The sequence below is a fragment of the Haemorhous mexicanus genome, chromosome 30 (genome assembly GCF_027477595.1).
Source record: "Haemorhous mexicanus isolate bHaeMex1 chromosome 30, bHaeMex1.pri, whole genome shotgun sequence".
Lineage (NCBI taxonomy): Eukaryota > Metazoa > Chordata > Aves > Passeriformes > Fringillidae > Haemorhous > Haemorhous mexicanus.
The window spans coordinates 4,995,502-5,015,709 of NC_082370.1; the positions used below are offsets into that span (position 1 = coordinate 4,995,502).

The window sequence follows — 20,208 nt, forward strand, 5'->3', positions numbered from 1 at the left end:
ATCGTTGGTTTTTCCTCATAATTTATTTGCAGTTTTCCCGAGACAAAAACGAAATCAGAGTCATCTTTTACACTTACAAGGCTCAGAAAGAAAAGACGAAGGGATTTTTTTTGGGGGGGAGGGGGATGGGGGGATATGCTGGGGAGGGGGAGACAGAAAAAGAATGAGAGAAAAGGGGAGGAAGGAGAAAAATTTGGCAACGATCCACCAGCATTCATGGGACAGGAACAGCTCAGCTCCTCAACATACAGCGTTAGCGCCCGAGGGTTGCTCCCGCGCAAAGGGCATGCAGAGAAATCAACAGAATAATTAAAAAATAATTAATATCCCCCGCCCGCCCCGCCCCCTCCCCCCAGCCAAAACCAGCCCTCAGCGTGGTGGGGATGCCCTGGGGAATGGGTGGGGAGTACCTGGCGTGGAGTGGAGCCTCCCCGGGCTGGGGGGGCCGGGTCCCCCCGGGCGCTGGCCGTGGGAGGGGGGTGCAGGGTGTGCTGCCGGTGCCCCCGTGCTGGGGGGCCCGGCGGAGCAGCCTGTGCCCCCTAAGAGACCCATTCTCTTAGTCTAAAGTGCTTTCAATGCTGCGTCAGTGCTGGCTGGATCGTGCTGAGCCCCCCACCCCGAACCCAACACCCCCAGCTGCCCTCTGCCCCCTGATGTGGCACCCACGTCCCCCCTGCCAGAACCTGCCAGCACCCCGAGTTGGCACCCGTGACAGGGGGTGCTGGGGTGGGGAGCAGCGGGGTGGGGACACGGGGGTGCCACTGGTGGACCCTCCCCAAGGCACCCTCGTGTTCCCTGCGCAGCAGTGCCCAGGGTCAGCCTCGGGCCCCCACGGGCAGCACTCCCAGGGGAGGCACTGGACTGGGCTGGGGGGGAGAGAGTCTCTGCCTGTCCCCCCCACCTCACTCAACCCCTGGCAGCCCCCCGTTGCTGGGGACCCCCGTGGGAATTCAAAAATAAATAGCTCTCTCTATGTACAGGGGCTGGGGCAGGACAGAGCAAAGCGGAGCCCAAAGAACAACATCCACCACCAGCGACAGCAACACGCCATGAGCACAGCCGGGAGGGGGGCCGGGACCCCCCTTCCCCCCCAGCAGAGACGGGCCAAGGGGGGGGGCTGAGCCCCCCAGCGCCCTCGCCTGTGGCCGAGCGGCTGGGTTGGATTTGGGGGTGTGGGTGGGGGTTTGGGATTGGGGTGGGTTTGGTGGGTTTTCCCCCTTTTTTTTTTTTTCTTTTTTTTTCTCCTTTTTTTGTGGTCTTCATCTTTTTTTTTTTTTTTTTTTTTTTTTTTGTCTTTTTGTTTTCTGCAAACACAGGCACCGGAGGGGGGAGCGGGGCCGGGGTAGGGGGGACAGGCATGCGGACGCGTGCTCGGGGGGCCGCAGCTCCGGCTGCCGCCTCGGCTCCCATCGCCGTCTCCATCGGGCTGGAACCAGGACAGCCACCGCCAGCTCTGCGGGGACACCGCCGTGAGCCACCGCCGCGGCTCCCCGTCCCCCCAGGCCGAGCCCGGCTCACCTTCACTGCAGCGGGGCCACGGGGGCCCCCGAGCCGTGGAAGTGCACGTTCTGCCACTTGCCGTCGCGGCGGTGCCAGACCCGGGTCTCCTCGGACTGGCTGGTGCGGGGCCGGCCCTGCGCGTCGATGTACTGCGTCAGGCGGATGTAGGCGATGCACGCCGCGTCCTCGCCGATGACATGCACGTGCGGGTTCAGGATGGTCGTGTGGATCGGCTTGTTGTTCTTGGAGAGCACTGCGGGGCGGCGAGGAGAGCGGGGCTGGCACGGGCACGGGCACGGGCAGGGAACAGACAGGGATGGGGCAGGGATGGCGACAGAGAAGGGGCAGAGGTGGGGGCAGTGCAAGCGGACAGAGGGCCCAGCAGGGGAGGGCTGGGGACAGGCAAGCGAGGTGAGCAGGATGGGCAGGCAGTGGGCAAGAGACGGGACAGTGAAGGAGGCAGGAGGGGTCGGGCTGGGCTGGCCAGGGAGAGGACGGGCAGGGGCAGCTCGGGTACTCACAGTTCTCGAAATAGAAGCGGTGGAAGTCCATCCCCTCCACCAGGTTGCCCAGTGCCTCGGGCTCAAAGGAGGTGAGCCCCGGGTCGCAGATCTTCCTGCAGGCAGCAGGTGAGAGTGGCCCCGCCTTGCCCCACCCCACTTGGCCCCGCCCCAGCCCCGCCCAGCCCCGCCCCACTCACGCGTAGGCCTCGAAGTCGCCGTTGTTGACGGCCTCGATGAGCTGCTCCGTGATCTTGATGATCTCCTGCTTGCGGGCTGGGGGCACGCCACTGTCACCGCCACCGCCCCAGCCCCCGGTGACACCGTGGGGGGTGAACGGGGTGGTCATGGGACATGAGGGGAGGCTTGAGGACAGACACAGGGACAGACAGACAGACCTTGGGGGCAGAAAAACCTCGGGGACAGACAGACAGACCATGGGGACAAACACAGGGACCTTGGCACAGACAGACCGACCAGGAGGGCAGACAGGGCAGACCACAGGGACAGACACAGGGACCTCGAGGACAGACACAGAAACTATGGGGACAGACAGACACCCCTTGGGGACAGATAGGGACCACTGTGCTCCCAGGACCGGACCCCCACAGCTCTGCCACAGCAATATTGGCATCATCCTCTCAGCACATCCCATTGCTGGCCCAGTGCCACCCCTGCCATCCCAGTGCCCTCCCAGTGCCCTCCCAGCATGCTCAAGCATCCCAGTGCCTGCTCAGCCTGTCCCAGTAGCTCCAAGGGCCTCCCAGCACTACTCCTTCGAGTCCAGTACATCCCACTGCCATTCTAGAACAGCCAGTTCATACTGGTGCTTCCCAGTGCATCCCAGTACCCTCCCAGTTCCATGCATCCCAGTGCAATCCTAGTGCATCCCAGAGCTGCTCGTGTGCCCTGATGCATCCCAGTGCCAGCCCAGTGCATTCCAATACACCCCAGCTCAACCCTACTGCATTCCAGTGCCAGCCCAGTACACTCTAGTGCATTCCAGCTCCATTCCACTACATCCCAGACACATCCCAGAGTGTTCCAGTACCATTCCAGGGCATCCCAACATATCCCAGTTTACACCAGTACATCTCCAGAACCATCCTACTGCATTTCAGTGCAACCCAGTGCCAACCTACTGTGTCCCAATGCCCTTCTAGTATATTCCAGTTCACCCCAGTTCCATCCCAGTGCCACTTCAGTGCATTCCAACACAGCCCAGTTCCATCCCAGTATCTCCCAGTGCTATTCCAAAGCATACCAGTACACTCCAGTTTGCCCTGGTGCATCCCAGTAATATCTCACTGCATGTCTGTGCCAATCTCTGTGTCCCAGTGTTATTCTAGTGTATCCCAGTGCACCCCAGCTCCATTCCAGTGCATTCCAGTATCCCCTAGTTCCATCCAGGGCATCCCACTGTCACTCCAGTGCATCTCAATTCATCTCAGTACCATTCTACTGTATCCCAGTGCTCCCCAGTCCATTCTTTTGTCACCCTCATGTGCTCCAACCACCTCAGTGCCACTCTGCTACAGCCCAGTTTGTCACAGTGCATCTCAACGTCCCTCCTGTGCCCTCCCAGTGCATCCCAGTGCCACCTCTGTGCATTCCAACACCGTCCATTTCCATCCCAGTATGTCCCAGTACAGTCCAGTTTGAGTCAGTGACTTCTCACCACATCTCAGTGCCAACGTTCTGTACCTCACTGCTATTCCAGGGCATCCCAGTACATCCCAGTACAGCCCAGTACAGCCCAGTTCTACCCAGAGAACCTCTTGGTACCATCCCAGGATGTCCCAGTATTATTGCAGTGCATCCTGATGCCATCCCAGTGCCTCTTCAACTAACCCCAGCTGCCATTCCAGGGCCATTCCAGCATGTCCCAGTCTATCCCATTTTCATCCAAGTGCACCCCAAAGCCTCCCAGTACCCTCCCAGTGCACCCCAGCATGCTCCCAGCGCATCCTGGTGCCACCTCAGTGAATCCCAGTGTCAGCCCAGCTCAATTCACGCCCCAGATCAATTCCAGTGAGTTTGAACATTCTCACAGTGCATCCCAGAAATGTCCCAGTGCCATCCCAGATCCCACCCAGTGCATTCCAGTGCTGCCCCAGCACATCACAGTGCACCAACTGCATCTTGGTGCCATGCCAGTCCCCCCCAGTTCATCCCAATGCAATTCCAGTGCAATCCAAGGCATCCTAGTGCCAAAGCATCCCAGCTCTATTCCAATGCATTCCATCCAGCACGCTCCCAGTGCATCCTCGTGCCACCCCAACGCACCCTGGTGCCATCCCAGTGCATTCCAGTGCCATCCCAAGGCATCCTGGTGCCATCCCAGCTCCTTCCCAATGGAGTTCAGTGCTGCTCCAGTGCATCCTGCTGCTACGCCAGTGCCATCCCAGTGCCATTCCAGTGCACCCAGTGCATCTTAGTGTCATCCCAGCACATCCCAGCTCCCCCCAGTGCATTCTAACACATTCCCAGTGCATCCCAATACATCCTAGTGCCATCCTAGTGCATTCCACAACTGTCCATCACAGTGCCATCCCAGTGCATCCTGAAGCCATCCCAGGTGATCCCAGTACCATTCCAGTGCACCCCAATGCATACTTTCGCCATCCTAGCACCCCCCAGTGCATTCAAAGACCCTCCCAGTGCATCCCAGTGCCATTCCAGTGCAACCCAATGCATCCCAGCACCACCCCGGTGCACCCAGCTCCCTCCCAGTGCATCCCAGTGCACCCCAGTGCACCCCAGCCGCCCCCACGCCCGTCACCTTTGGTGTCCTCGTCCTCGATGGTGGTGTTGGTGCTGTCAGAGGACTCCTGCTCGCGGGGCGGCGGCGGTGGGGGGGAGACACAAACAGGGGGTCAGACCTGGCCCCGGGGGGGACGGGGAGGGGGGACGAGCCCGGCCGGGGCTCGGCAGGACCCCGGCAGTGCCGGACGCCGCGGGGGGACCCCGCTGTCCCCACGGCCCCCGCGCTCCTGTCACCCCCCCGGCCATGGCTGATGCGGGGGATGGAGGCGGAGGGCGGGCAGCGGTACCTTGGCGCCGTCCCCCGGGTTATGGATTACGGTACTTTGAGGCTCCTACAGGAGAAGGGAGAGAGACAGGCGGGGTGGGGGAAGCGAGAGCCCGGAGGGGACAACGAGGAGGGACGACGGATTGAGCAGCACGTGGACAGGGGCGAGGAGAGACCCAGACCGGGTTTGGGAAGGGGATAGAAAGGGGGAAGAGAAGCAGAGAGTCATTAGTCCAGCAAAGCCAAATGGTTTAATTCACAGACATGGAGGGGGAAGAAAGGGGGGAAAGAGGTGGGCAGAGCCGGGGGAGAGACGCAGTGAGGCCAAAAGGATGGGCTGGGCTGGGGGCCAGCTCTGTGCCCCTGTCCTGCATCCCGGTGCCCAGGGGCTCCACTCACCATGCATCTGAGCATCCTGGGCATCCCTGTGCCTGAATCCCAACCATCCTGCTGCCTGCACGCCGAGCACTGCCCATATCCCTGCGCATCCCTCAGCTGGCACCCAGACCACTGTTGTGCCTGCATCCCAACTATCCCACTGCCTGCATCCCAAACATCCCCTGGCTTGCATTCCAACCGTCCCTGTGTCTGGATCCTGAGCATCTCAGTGCCCACATCCTGAGCACCCCCATCCACAGCTCCCTGCTGCCCATCCCACTCTGACTGTGTGGGGTGGGCACCCCTTTTTCCACATCCTGCACTCACCGACCAGCCAGGCACACCTTCCCCAGTGCACAGCACTCTGTGCCAGCTGGGCATCACCCTGCCTGCATCCTGCTCTCATGGTTCCATGCCCCCGCCCTTGTAGCACCCCTCGTGCCATAAAGGTCACAACGGGCACACCTGCACCCACATCCTGCACCTACCTTGCTGTTGGCATGGCCACAGCACCCCCAAATCCTGCACCTGCTGTTCCAGACAGCCATGCCTTTACTGCGCCAGCTGGGCAGTCCCGGGTCTGGATCCTGCACTTACCTCACCTGCGAGGTCAGCAGCCCCATCCTTGTGACCTGCACCTGCCTTGCCACTGGCATCGCAGGGCGTCCCCACCCCCCAGCCCTCCACCCATCTGCATTCTGTGTCACCAGGTTCCTCCTGCCTGTGCCTTGTCCCCATTATGGGGCATCTGTGCTGTACCCTGCACTCACCTTGTCCCCATCCTCATGCCCTCATCCTGCACCCACCTACAGCAAGGTAGGTGGGCACCCCATGGCAGGTACATCTCTGTGTGCGTATCCTGGACCTACCTTGTCCCTACGTGGGACACCTGCACGAGCGTGTCCTCACCCATGTCACTGTCCCCACGGCTGAGGGAGACACGGGGCTGTCCCTTCACCCACCTGCTCTGTCCGGCGGGGTCCCCCTGTGCCCCCGTCCTGCACACCCCTCTCCATCCTCGGGACACCCCCTCCCCAGGAGCAGCCAGATGGGATGGGATGGGATGGGCTGTGGGATGGATCCCATGGGAGGGGGATTTGGGGGCGCAGGGCAGGGGTCACCTACCAGAGCGGTGGGCGGGAGGGTCCCCTTGGGGCTGGTGACGCCGGCGCTGCCTTTGGTGCTGTTGGTCTGGGGCTGGAGGGGACAGATGGGGGGCTCAGTGCCATGGGGGGAAGGAGACCCCCCTGGGCCCCCCCGGCCTCTGGGGCCCCTCACCTTGACGCCGTCTGCCTTCTTGTTCAGTAAGCTCTTAGCTGCTGCGGGGGGAGACAGCGTCAGTGTCCCCCCACACGAGGGGCACGCAGGTCCCCCCAGACCCAGGCTCCTCCCAGCCACCCAGCCCGATCCCACCCTGGGCAGCACCTGCTACCCCAGTGCCAGAGAGGGGGAGCACACCAGGAAGGTGCAGTCCCCATCCTGGGGGAGGTCCCCATTTTAGAGGGGTGGTCCCCATGCAGGGAGGGGTGTCCCCATTCTAAGGGGGCTCCATTTTGAGGGGTGTCCCCATGTTGGGGGTATTCCCTTACAGGAGGGAGTCCCCATGCTGGGTGGGGTGTCCCCATCCTAGGGAATCCCCCTTTTGGGGGAGTTCTCCATGCTGGGAGGGATGTCCCCCACCTGGAGGAGTCCCCAGTCTCAGCAAGGTCCCTATCCTGGGGGAAGAGAGCGTCCCCACCCAGGGAGGGGTTTCCCCAACCTTGTGGGACCATCCTGGGGGGTGTCCCCCTCCTAGTGGGAGGTTCCCAAACTCAGGGGGGTCCCCAACCTTGGGGGGCTGTCCCCAGCCTGGGAGGGATGTCCTCAACCTGTGGAGATCCCCATCCCTACCCTGGAGGGAAGGGTCCCCACACTCAGTGGGTCCTCAGACTGGGGGAAGGAGGTGTCCCCAACCTGAGGGGGGTCCCCATCCTGGTAGCCCCCACGTGGGGGGGCAGGGCTGGCTTACCTTGGAGAAATGCAGAGAGGAAAGCGAGAGAGAGGAGTGGGGAGGGGGGCAAGAGAGAAATGGGGAGGGGGGAAAGGAGGAAAAGGGGAAAAACATAAAAAAAGAACATAAAAAAGATGAGTTGAGTACAGGGGGCGGGGACAGCCGCCTGTGCCCCCCCGTCTCCCTGGAGGGGGACAAGGACGGGCACGGGTATGAGCATCTGTCACTGCTACTACGACCTCTGGCCGTGACGGGGACGTGGTGGGGCACAGGTGGTTGTGGGGGTGTGGAGGGCAGGGGGTGTCATCTAGAGCAGCCTCATCATTCCTCCACACTGAGGGACGCCTCCCCTGGCTGGCATCACAAGCTGGGGGGAGATGTGTGGTGACAAGTCCAGTGACAGCAGGGCACCCATCGGCACCAAAGGAGGGGGAGATGACCCACACATCCCTCCCCCGTGGCCCTGTCTCTCCTCTCTCCCTAGCAGGGTGTCCCCAAGGGTCCCGGTCCCTCCTCTGAAAGCAGGCGGGCGCTGAGAGGTGGGGGTTTAAACCAGAGCCGAATTGGGGGGCGGGAGAGGGGGACCCCTGGAAGGGGGCCGGTGGTAGCCCTTGGTGTGGGGTGGTTTAAGACCCGCCGAGTGTTTCGCGGCACCACAAACACTGGCTGCAGCTCTCAGAAGCCACGGGGAGGCACATGCCGGCGGGGGGACACGTGCAGGGGGGCACATGCAGGGTGGGGACGCAGGGGGGGCACGGGGGGACACAGGACATGCAGCCTGTTTGCCTCCCCCCCTTCATGCACTGCTGTGCCCCCCCTGTGTGCAGGAGGGGTGGGAGCAGTGGGGAGGCATACCCGAAAATCACCCCCCACCCCAGCTCCCCGTGTTGACCCAGATGGGCACCTGGGGATGCCACCACCGTGCACCTGGGGATGTCACCTGTGTGCACCTGGGGACGCCACCAGTGTGTCCCCTCCAGGGTCAGGCACTCAGCAGCCCCGCCTTGGGGGTGGGAGCTGCTGCAAGGACCCCTCCCCGGGGCCGGGTGCGGGATGACAGCGGGGGGACAGCGGCGTCTCTCGGTGCCCGCGGGGACGGGGGAGAGGCTGCGGGGGCAGTGCCGGGAGGCCATGCATGCGCTCCGATTTCCGAGGAGGGCACCCGAAACCCGTTGGGGAGGTGGGAGGCAGGGAAGAGGACGGGTGGGAGAAGAGGGTGACGTGGGGATGAAGGATCCGGGGACACACAGAGACCAAGCGGGGCCGGGGGGCCGGGGGGGCCCTTTGCGGACGCGTCTACCTTGTTCCACCAGCCCCAGCGGGGCCCCGGCAGCGGCCGCCGACATGGTGGGAGGAGCGGTGGTCTGTCTGCCCACTGCGGGCCGGAGAGAGAGAGAGGGAGCGGAGCTCCTGTTAGGGGGCCACAGGGGCTGCGGCCGGGACCCCCGCCTTCCCCCCCCCAGCGAGAGCTCTCGGGGCGCCCATCACCCTGGCCCCAGGCCTGGCGGGGCTGCTGCTGTCCGTCCCCCTCCCCGTGTCGCCCCCCGCAGCCAGCGGGGCGGGGGGGACACACGGGGACCGGGCTCTACCTGCTGCCGTGTGCGTGGGGCGGGGGGCGCGTCCGGCCCCACCTTGGCTACCACATGCCCCGTCCTCACCGATGGGGAAAAAATGGGTGGGGGGGTTAAGGAAGGGAGGGGAGAAAGAGAGAAAGACAGCGAGATAGAGAGAGGGGGGCACCGGCCCGGGGGGGGGCGTGGAGGGGGGATGCGGCCCCCGGCCCCCCCGGCCAGGGGGAGCCCCCCCTTACCTGAGAAGTTCCTGGTGGCCAGCATGGTGGTGAGGATGGCACCCTGTGGGGACAGACAGTGTGAGCCAGGGAGAGGGGCTGGGCTGGGATGGGCTGGGCGACATGGAGGGGGACAAATGGGGTGATGGGATGGGGTGGTACAGGATGGGACCCACAGGACTGGGACTGCAACACCCCATGGGAAGGGACTGTGCCCCACGGAAGGGCAGTGGGCAGGGCAGGGGTCCCAAGCGGGCAGGGAGGGTCCCACAGGAGAGCCCCACGGAGAGGCAGAGTGGTGCTGGGGGGATAAGCAGTGTCCCCAGCCCACAGCTCCCCACCAGCCCCCTCACCTTGAGCTTCCTCCGGGCATTGAACTTTTTCAAGCACTCCACTGTCTCCTGCCTGTGCATCATGGAGGCCACGGTGGAACGTTGCTGTGGGGGACACGGGGGTCAGCACCAGGTGCCAGGGTCACTGGCTGGGTGCCATGCTCTGGGGACACCCTGCACTTACGCAGACCCACGGGTGCTTGAGGGCCTCGTGGGCTGTGATGCGCTTGGCGGGGTTGATGGTCAGCATCTGGTTGATGAGGTTTTTGGCTTCGGGGGTGACCGTGTCCCACTCAGGTGAAGGGAACTGGGGGAGCACAGGGATACGGGGGTGACAGCTGAGCAGGGGCAGCCCCATGGCGCCCGTGTCACTCCACATGCCCACATATCCCCAGCTAGCCACCAAAGACAAGCCCACAGCCACCCCCCGGCTCTGCCTGCTGCAGATCAGCTGTAGGTCCCAGAAGGTTCTGGAGTTAAGGGGCCCTGGCACTGGGCACTTACATCGTAGGCCCCAGCCTTGATTTGTTGGTAGAGTTTGTGCTGGTCCTCGTCCCAGAACGGCGGGTAGCCCACCAGCAGGATGTACAGGATGACCCCTGGGCCAGGGAGAGTGGGGTCAGGGCAGTGCAGGGACCCCAGACCACCCCTGGCTCCCTCCGGCCCTGCAGTGTCCCCATGACAAAGCAATTATTCCCAGCATGGGCCGTGCCCTGTGCTGGCAGGATGGCACAGACAGGGGACAGTGTGGCACTGCCGGGCACATGGCACAGGATGGCCCCAGGATGGCGTCAGAGCTGGAACAGGAACTGGGACAGGCACAGAAATGGGGTGGGAAAGAGGGTGATACTGGGATGGGATAAAACTGGAATGGAGCCTGGAAAGTGCCAGAATGGGAGTGGGATGGGATCAGAAAGGGACTGGCAGTGATGGGGCAGGGATTAGGATGGGATTGGGCAGGGGCTGGGCAGGGATCAGGGCAGGGACAGGGGCAGGGTTCAGGATTGGTACCGGATCCAGGTCTGGGATGGGGCAGAGAAGGGGCAGGGCCAGGGCAGGGACTGGCTCTTACCACATGCCCAGATGTCCACGGGTTTGCCATAGGCCTCTTTGCGCAGCACCTCAGGGGACAGGTAGCCAGGTGTGCCTGCAAATCCTGGGACAGGGACAGAGAGAGCATGAGGAGAGACAGGTGAGCCACAAGGGGAGGGGGACAAGGACAGGACACGGGACTGGGACATGGGGCAGGGATGTGCTGGGCAGGGGTGGGCACGGGGCAGGATGCTGTGGGCTCAGGGGCAGGGACACGGTGGGTAGGGGATGGGGCAGGGGTGGGCCCGGGGCAGACGCAGCAGGAACTGAGCAGGGACTCAGGGGACATGCAAGGACACAGCAGACACAGCGCAGGGGTCCAGAGCAGGACACGGTGGGCAGGGGCTGTGGGGGACAGGGGGGCAACAGCACTCACCAAACCAGGCCTGCTGATCCCCCTGCACCTCGATGGCAAGGCCAAAGTCGGCCAGCTTCACTGCTGCCCCTTTGCACTTGCTGGCCAGGAGCAGGTTCTCTGGCTGCGCGGGCACAGGGAGCACCAGGCACGGGCAGCACCGGGCACAGACACGGGGGAGGACAGAGAGGAGGATGCAGCAACTAGAGGGACTTTACTGCTCCCAGTGACCAGGTCCTACCCCTCCACCCCCTGTGCTGTGGGGCTGTGGCTGTGGGTGCCCTCTGCCAATGGCTGAGGGTGCCAATGGCACAGCCCCTTGGCCAGCTCAGGTTCTTCCTGTGTCTCGCTGGCCTCATCCCAGCCTCCCCCCGTCCCCCCGTCCCTCTGTGTCCCACCATCCCTCTGTGTCCCACCATCCCTCTGTGTCCCACCATCACCCTGTGTCCCACCGTCCCTCCCATGTCCTGCCCTGACCCCCAGCCAAGCTCCAGCTGCTCCCACCCCCATGCCCCCCATCCCCACAGCTCACACTCCCCCCGGGGCAATGGCAATGGGAGGGGATGCAGTGAGACCCCCGCAGCAGCACAGAACTGTGACACAACTGGGGGACACGTGTGCATCCCCAGGAAAGGTGGATGGAGTGCTCAAAGCTGAAGGGACCCCAAAGCCCAGCAAGATCTCAGTGAGTCCCCAGAACTCACCAGGCCAGGGCCACCCCCGGCTTGTGGGGACCCCAAGAACTGGGCAGGGGGAGAGGGGCAGAGGGAAGGAGGGGGAGTGGGGGGACACACTTACCTTGAGGTCCCTGTGGACCACCCCCATCTGGTGACAGTGCAGGACAGCCTCCAGGATCTGCTGGATGCAGTGGCTGCGTGCAAATGGGAGGGGTCAGAGGTACGCTACCCCCCCACCTGCCTGGCACCCTGTCCCCAGCCTGCACCTCCAAACTCAGGGGAACTGGCAAGAACAAGTGGTGACCTGAGATTTGTGTGCATGACAACCCCTCTGTACCCCGGCCAGGGGGCTCAGCCCTGGGGCACCACCCCTGGGGGGGGTCCTGGGACATCACCACCTGGGGGGGTCATACAGAGGGGTTACCCTTGGGGAGAGCCCCACCTGCGGTGGGTCACTGCCTGGGGGACACCTGTGGGGATGCCACTGCCTGAGGAGGGGTCATCCCTGAGGGTGTCCCTCCTTCCTGGGGGGCACCACGCCTGGGGGCATATCCCTGTCTGGGAGCCATCCCTTGGGGTCACCCTGGGCCGTCATCCCAGGGCTGTCACTCCAAGGGGGTCACTGAGTGGGGTCACACCTGTGGGATCATCCTCTGGGGGGTCACTGCCCGGGGGTCACCCCTCAGCGCTCACCAGGTGAGCTCCACCCTCGGCACAGAGCCACGGGGACCAGCCCAGTGGTGCTTCTGTGCCCACCCCTGGCCCCCACGGGAGTCCCCCATCCCTGCTGCCGCCCAGACACTGGGATCCCCCAGACAGGACTCACGGGAAGGGGAAACAGGGGATGGGGGGCGGATGGAGACGAGACAAGAAAGAAAGAGGGAAGGAGCGAGGGGATGAGAGCCTGAAATGGGGGTGAAGGGGGGCCCCGCTAGCTGGGGGAGCGGGGCAGTGGGGGAGGGGCAACTGCCCTGTGAGGGGGGAGGCAAAAAAGGGGGGTCAGGGAGAAAAAAGAGTGAGGAGAAAGCCCCACACCAGAGCGGGGTCCTGAGGAGCGGAGCGGGGCCGGGAAGCGGGGGCAGCGCGGGTGGGGGCAGCGAGGGGGAAATGGCCCCCCCGGCCCCCCCCAGATACTGACCTGCGGCTCCCTCTGCTCAGGGGCAAAGTGATGGGTGGGAGGAACGCGGGCAAAGAGCTCATGGACACAGTGACTGCAAAACAGAACGGGGGGCGGGGGTGGGGGTGGGATGGAGGGTTAGGGGTGGGAGAGGGGCAGGGGAGGGGCAGGAGAGGGCAAAGGGGGTGGGAGGGGGGCGGGATGGGGTGAAGGGGTGCAGGATGGAGGGGTAGAGGGTGGGAGACGGGGGCAGGGTGGGGTCAGGATGAGGTAAAGGGGGTGGGAATGGGGGGCAGGTTGGGGGGTGGGATGAGGTAAAGGGGTGGGAGGGAAGAAGTGGGGGCCGGGATAGGTTGGGGGTAGAGGGGTGGGAGAAAGAGGCAGGAGAGGGGCATGGGAGGATAGGAGGCATTTTGGGGGCAAGGACGGGTGGAGGAGGCAAAACAGAGGGCAAGGGCTGGGGGGGCAGCGAGCGGAGGGCAGCGGTGGGACGGACAGACACACAGATGGACACACGCACAGAGCCCGAGCAACGTGTGATGGGAGACGAGAGGGACAGAGGGATGGGGGGATGGATGGAGGAGGTGAGGAGCACGAGGGGCACAGGGACGGGGGGAGGCAGAGATGGGGGGAACGAGAGAGGGGGAGAAACAATGTTGTGAAAGCCCAGAGACCACGGGGAGGGGCACACGGCGGCACACAGGGCACTGGGGGGCTGGGACAGCACACGAGGGGCCCTGGGGCCCCCCACTTGCCACCAGCCCCCCCAGCACAGGTCATGGTAGTGCCAGGATTCAGCGGCAGAGGGGGGAGCATGGCGGGGGAAGTGGAATATGGGGGTGCCCCAGCTGGGGGCCCCAGCCCACCCAGCAGCAGGATGGAGGGGCTACAACAACACAGGGGCTGAGGGGGTGCACCCCCCTCCCGCTGGGCGCCCCCCTGCCTGCCTGGCTGAGCTGCCCCATCCCTGCAGGCCCCCAGGGCAGGGTGGCTGGGGGTCTCCAGGGCTTTAGGGGGTGCACGGGGAGGGAAGGCTCACCTGGCATCAGCCTCACTGTAGTACTCCCGTGCCACAATGTCCTCAAAGAGCTCGCCGCCTGTCACCCTGAAACACAGCCAGGCCCCACATCAGCCCGGGAGCCCCGGGGGCCCCGGCATCCCCTGAGCCCCTCCTGCCACACTCACAGGTCAAAGACGAGGTAATGGAACCCCTCCTCGGAGATGCTGTCGTGGAGCCGCACTGTGGGGACCAAATGGGGACAGGGACAGGCTCAGTCTCAGCCCGCCACCAACCCTCTGGTCCCCACTCCCAGAAGCTGCAGGTGTCACTCGGGGTGTCCCCAGGTCCCCAGGGGTGACACCCCCGGTGTCCCGGTCACTCACCGATGTTGGAGTGCTTGAGCAGCCGGCAGATCCGCGCCTCGCGCTCCAGCTTCTGGTGGTCTGGGGGGGCAGAGGTCAGGGGGCACCTGCCCGGCCCTGCATCCCCCTCACCTGCCCTGCCCTGCGCCCCCTCACCTGCCCGGCCCTGCACCCCCTCACCTGCCCGGCCCTGCACCCCCTCACCTGCCCTGCCCTGCACCCCCTCACCTGCCCTGTCCTGCATCCCCCTCACCTGCCCTGTCCTGCACCCCCTCACCTGCCCTGTCCTGCACCCCCCTCACCTGTCCTGCCCTGCACCCCCTCACCTGCCCTGCCCTGCACCCCCTCACCTGCCCTGTCCTGCATCCCCCTCACCTGCCCTGTCCTGCATCCCCCTCACCTGCCCTGTCCTGCATCCCCCTCACCTGCCCTGTCCTGCACCCCCTCACCTGCCCGGCCCTGCATCCCCCTCACCTGCCCGGCCCTGCATCCCCCTCACCTGCCCGGCCCTGCACCCCCTCACCTGCCCTGTCCTGCACCCCCTCACCTGCCCTGTCCTGCATCCCCCTCACCTGCCCTGCCCTGCACCCCCTCACCTGCCCCCAGCCCAACCCCAGCGAGAGGAGCTGAAGATGCCCATGTGGGAGCCACGTGGCTCTGTGGGTGTGCAGGTATGCACTGGGGGCAGGGCTGGGGGCTGCACCTGTGGGCTCGTGCACGTGTGCCTGGGTGTGCACGTGTGTACAGGTGTGTACAGGTATGGGTGGGGTGTGCAGGTGTGTACAGGTTTGCAGGTATGGGTGGGGAGTGCATGTGGATACAGGCACGCACACTCTGCAGGTGTGCACAGGTGTGCACATTCATCTGTGGGCCTGTGTGTGGGGCTGTGCCTGCCTGTACACAGGTACAGATGGGAGTGCAAGCACCTGTGGCTGTACCTGTGTGTGGGTGTGCAGGCGTAGTGTGTGTCCGTGCCCTGCAGCTGTGCACACAGGTGAGTGTGCCTGTGTGTGGCTGTACCTGTGTGTACCTCTGTGTGCAGCCACACAGCTCCGTGGCTGTACCTATGTGCAAAGGTGTATGTGTGTGTGTGGCTGCCCCATGTGCATCGCTGTACCTGTGTTTGTACGGGGTGTGGAGTGTGCAGCTGTTCCCCTGTGCGTGGTGGTTCCTGCATGTGCTGGTGTGTGCAGGTGTGCAGCTCTGTGTGTGCCTGCAACAGCCACTGTATGAGTGCACACGTGTACCTGTGTGTGCAGCTGCACCTCTGGATGTGTCTGCATTCAAGGGCACACAGACACGTGCATAGACATGCACACAGCTCACACACACGTGTGTGTGCACTGCTCACACCTGTGCACACAGCTCACACACACACACACACACACACACACACGTGTGCACACACCACACACACACCCCCTGTGCCACTCTATGCAGCCTCTTATCCAGGTGCACATCCTGAACATCCACACCCCCGCACACTGTCACACATCCCACACCTGCAAACACCTGTGCACCCCCATTGCTGTGAGCACACCCCACAGGCACCCACTCTGCTCACAGATGTGCACACACAGCAGTGCCCACCCTTGTGTGCAAGCACACACTCACACACTGTTGTGCACACTCGGCTGACACGCGCTCCGCTCACACCTGCCTGCACACCAAGCACACACACCTGTGCACACACACTCAGGTACCCCCCACTGTTCACTGTGCACACACCCACCATCACACACACCCCCATGTAGACACACCTGTGCACACACAGCTCACACCTGCACACACACAGGGCTGGCACCTGTGTGTGCACACCCTCCCCTCCATCCACTTACACCTGCATACCTGCAGGACACCCCTCAGGGACAGATGAAGTTCTGAGGGGCCCCGGGGGAGGCAGCAGGGGGATAACGGGGATGGACAAGGCCAGATCCCACCCCTGGAGCATTCAGCCATCCCTCCCACCAGTGCCACTGGGCTCACAGCTGTCACACCTGCCATGGGCACCACAGGTAGCCCGGCTGCCATGGCACCAGGGGTACCAGAGGTGTCACAGTGCCATGGCCACCAGGGGCTATCCCAGGCACCAGGCCTGTCTGGGAGTCCCCCCGGGGGTGGCAGAGGGGTGCTGAGGAGTCCCAGGCTCCTGGGGGTCCTACCTCTGGCTGAGAGCTTTTTGGTGTTGATGATCTTAGCAGCGTACTCATGGCCAGTGCAGAGCTTGACGCAGCGCCGGACGACCGAGAAGGCTCCCCTGGGGAGGGACAGGCTCAGCATGGCCCCGAGCACGGGGGGCGTGGGGGCGGCCCCCACCCATGACTCAGCACCGGGTCAGGGGGCTGCACCCGCCGTGACTCAGCACCAGGGGGTGAACCCCGACTCGGGGGTGGGAGGGGGGGCCCTGCCGGGGGGGCTGGGGGGCACCGGGGGGTGGCTGGGGAAAGAGGGGGGGGCTCGGTGCCACGCAGCATCACAGGAGGGGGGGGTCGCAGGAAGGATCCAGCACTGGCAGCTCGTTGCCATGGGAACAGTGGGTGGCCCGGATGGCAGCAGTGGCCGTGGTGGCGGTGATGGTGATGATGGTAGTGGCGGTGACAGTGGTGACAGCGGTGGTGGTAGCAAGGGGCACAGGACCCAGCTCCGAGTATGGGGAGCTGCAGCCACCAGCTGTCCCCCCCAGGGACAGGGACAGAGATGAGAAAAGCAGGGTCGTGCCCATGCCAGGTGGAAGCACCGGCAGCCCCTTCAAGTGCCATCAGCTCCTGTCCCCCTTCCAGGACCCGTGTCCCTGCACATCCCCTGCCTGTCCCTTGCTGAGGGGGCCAAGGCAGCCTCAGGGCACACAGAGGAGATCCCTGGGAAGGCTGGGGACATGGCTGGGACCAGCACCACCCCAGGCCTGCCACGGAGAGGGAGCCATGTGGGACGTGTGCCCTGGGAGGGGAGCAGGGCCTGGCTGTCTCCTGCCACTGCCCCACCTCCCCATGTCCCCAGGCACCAAGGGCCCCAAGCTGGCCAGAAGAGTGGCAACCCTCTCACCACCAGGGGAAAAGTGGGGGCTCGCAGGGCCCTGACCCCTCCCTTCCCCACGTGGCCTCCAGGACAGGGGACATGGTGGGTGCCAGTCCCTGAGGGGGGCACACTGTCCTGGCCCGAGCCGTGCCTCAGTTTCCCCCTGGCAAGAGCAATACCCCCCCCTCCCCCGGTGACGGGGGGACACATGCGCGATGGCTGGCAGGCTACACCGAGAGATGGGAAGGGGGAAACAGGACCACGTTGCCATGGCAACCAGGATGGGCTGGATTTTGGGCAGAGCGAGAGAACAGCCCCCGATTAGCACCATGTTCCCCCTGCTGGCACCCCCAAAGGGACTACAGCCACCCCTGCAAAACGGTCCCCCCATCTAGGAGGGGGTGCACCCCCCTCACCAAGGGTCTGACCCCCTCCCCGCTCCCCTCATTTTACTCCCAGCCAATCCCTGCCCGTGGATGGGGGGTAAACTGCACCCCCCATGGCCCTGGGGGCAAATGAACCCCCCAAAACAGCTCCTCTCCAGCTCCCCACAACACCCACCCGAGGGGGGCACGATGGGGGGGCACAGCTGGGGGCCTGGAAGGATTCAGGGCAGCAGAGGGGCCCTGGGAGTCATTAAGGCCCGGGGGGCCCAGGAGGGCTGGAGTCTGTAAGGACCCAAAGGGGGAGTGGATTTGGGGAGTTATATAAGGCCCAAAAGGGTCTAATAGGGGATGGGGGGAATATGGTTTAAAAGGACCAGGAGGGAGAGGGATGGGGGGGTAAGGGGGGGTCTGTGGAGATGGGGGAGGGCCTATGGAAATGGGGGGGCTGGAGGGATGGGGAAATCCATCAGGGTGAGGGGCAAAGGGGGTCCTGAAAAGGGAGATCTAAAAGGAGCAGGTGCCTATAAATAATCAAGGATGGTCTGGAAAATGGGGGGGGGGGGGGGTGGTGCCAAATAGGGGTTGTAAGGACTAGGGAGGGGGGATTGAGGAGGGTGGAGGATGTGGAAGGGACCAGGGGGGGGCTATAAGGACTGGAGGAGGTGGGGGCTTCTAGGAACTTTGGGGGGGATCTGGAAGGATGGGGATCTATAAGGACCAGGAAACGTGGGGGGCTGGGGGGTCTGTAAGGATGGGGGGGTCTGTGGGGATGGGGGCAAGGGGGCTCTAAGGACTGAGGGGGTCTGCAGGAGGCAGGGGCAGGATTAGGAGAGCTGGGGGAATCTGTGAAAACTGGGGGGGTCGAGGAGGAATTGGGGGGTCGGTAAGGATGGAGGGTCCATAGGGTCAAGGGCAGCTGTAAGAACTGAGTGGGGGTCTCTAGGGACAGGAGATTGGGGACTGCAGGGGATCTGGAGGGATGGAGGAGGGGTCTGGGGTGACCGGGACTGCGGGATGAGGGCTGATCGGGGAGAGTAAAGGTGAGGGTCCATAAGGATGGGGAGCAAGGGGGCTGCAGGGACCAGGGGGGGCTACGGGCGGGGGGGGGCCCAGTGAAGCTGAGGGGTCCGGGCTGCCGGGTAGGGCTGGAAGGGCCCAAGAGGGGGGCGGTATAAGGGGTGGGGGCCATTGGGGGGGGCAGGGCCAATACCGGGGGGAGGGCAGTACCGGGGGGGGGGGAGCTGGGCAGGGCCGGTCCCGGGGGGGGTGGGCTGGGGGGGGCCGGTCCCGGGGGGGGCGGGGGGGGGGGCCAGTCCCGGGTGTCCCATCCCGGGGGGAAAGGGGGGGGGGGGGATGCGTCACGTCTGCACCGAGCGGCTCCCCGAGCCCCGGGCAGCGCCCCCCGCCCCCGCCGCGCCCCGGGGCCGGGGCCAGGGCCGGAGCCGGGGCCGGGGCCGGTGCCGCCGCCCTTACTTGCCGATCTCCTCGTAGAGCTGGTACTCGTCGGTGAAACGGGTGCAGGGCACGGTGGTGGCCATGCTGCCGCCGCGCCGCGCCGCAATGAGCCGCCCCGGCACCGGCTCCGCTCGGCTCCGGCTCCGCCCGGCGCGGGGGGGCGGGGGGAGGCGCCGGGCCGGGGGAGGCTCCAGCCCGGGACAGCCCCCGCCGCCCCCCCGCCCGGGATCCCCCCAGCCCCCTCCGCGGGCACCCCCACCTCGGAGCTGCCCCCGCACGCCGGGGGGATCCCCTTGGTCTCAACAAGGGCCCCATGACCGGACCCCCCGACCCGGGACCCCTTTATCCCAAATTACCCTCGGCAATGGCATGCCAAGCCCCCACCCCTAAAGGCCCCATATCCAGACGCCCCTTCCCGGGATTCCCCCCCCCCAAACAGCCCTGTGTCCAGGCTCCCTCCGACAGATCCCCCCAAGGACCCCAAATCCAGACTCACATCCACACTCCCCACAATAGGAGAACAGGAGTCAGATCCAGACCCCTCTCAAGAATCTCACAACCCCCCCAAAGGACCCCAAACCCGCACCCCCTCCGGATCCCACATTCTCCCCCTAAACAGCCCCAGTATCCAGACAACCTGCTCAAAGACCCCACATCCATGCCCTCCCTTCTCCCCCCTCGGGGAATCCCCCCTATTCCCCCCAATACCGAGCTCCCTCCTCCCGCACCACTGTCACCCCAAACAACCCTTCCAGGCTCCAACCCCTCCCCAAGCAAAACACCCGGGAGAGGTCGGGGCGGGACAGAGTCACCCCCCTGCTTCCCCCAAGGGCACCTTGAAGCCCCCCAGTGTCAGCAGCACAATGCGGGGGTGGATTTTGCTGCGGGGGACACACAAACGGCCGCCCTGGAGGGCAGCAGCAGCCACAGGGCTCGGGGACAGCGGGTGTCCCCCCCGTCCCGGAGGGGTGGGTGGGTGGGCGCGGGTGGGCGGCGGGCGGCTGGCGCTGCCGTTGCCATGGGGACCGTGGGCGGCCGGGGGGGGCCGCGGGCCCGGTGAGCGCATCAGCACCGGGAGATGCCGGCACTGGCGGAGAGGGAGAGGGGTGGGTGACACCTCGGGGGTGGCATCCCCAAAGCACCCACCATGTGAAACCTAGCCAGCTTTGGGGATCCCAGATCCACGCCCCTGTCCCGAGGACACAAAAATCCAGCACCTCTCCCCAGGC

General features: G+C 64.7%; 1 protein-coding gene across 9 annotated transcripts; it reads right to left on the reverse strand.

The window, feature by feature from the left end:
* Window positions 1-4: 4 nt before the first annotated feature.
* On the reverse strand, window positions 5-19,130 carry CAMK2B (calcium/calmodulin dependent protein kinase II beta). Of its 9 annotated transcripts, none has more exons than XM_059870474.1 (21): window positions 18,998-19,130; window positions 16,286-16,380; window positions 14,145-14,204; window positions 13,947-14,001; window positions 13,801-13,866; window positions 11,766-11,838; window positions 10,989-11,091; window positions 10,593-10,676; window positions 10,025-10,119; window positions 9,705-9,827; window positions 9,542-9,625; window positions 9,210-9,252; window positions 8,700-8,774; window positions 6,688-6,725; window positions 6,535-6,606; window positions 5,054-5,098; window positions 4,783-4,831; window positions 2,201-2,276; window positions 2,022-2,116; window positions 1,519-1,753; window positions 5-1,453 (listed from the first exon to the last, which is right to left on the reverse strand). In XM_059870474.1, exons 1-20 carry the CDS (start codon window positions 19,060-19,062, stop codon window positions 1,521-1,523), a joined length of 1,629 nt encoding a protein of 542 aa, XP_059726457.1. In that variant the 5' UTR covers window positions 19,063-19,130; the 3' UTR covers window positions 5-1,453; window positions 1,519-1,520. The 9 variants fall into 9 exon arrangements, with proteins under 9 accessions (XP_059726457.1, XP_059726456.1, XP_059726461.1 ...); XM_059870473.1 differs by having other exon boundaries at window positions 6,688-6,728; XM_059870478.1 differs by lacking the exon at window positions 8,700-8,774.
* Window positions 19,131-20,208: the final 1,078 nt, after the last annotated feature.

What these genes read in the sequence shown, in the direction of transcription:
- CAMK2B (XM_059870473.1), bottom strand. Translation starts at nt 19,062, where the DNA reads ATGGCCACCACCGTGCCCTGCACCCGTTTCACCGACGAGTACCAGCTC. An exon ending in ACCCGGGGGACGGCGCCAAG is followed by an intron (nt 4,832 to 5,053) that starts GTACCGCTGCCC and finishes CCCCGCGAGCAG; the next exon opens with GAGTCCTCTGACAGCACCAA. An exon ending in CCGCTTCTATTTCGAGAACT is followed by an intron (nt 1,754 to 2,021) that starts GTGAGTACCCGA and finishes GCCGCCCCGCAG; the next exon opens with TGCTCTCCAAGAACAACAAG.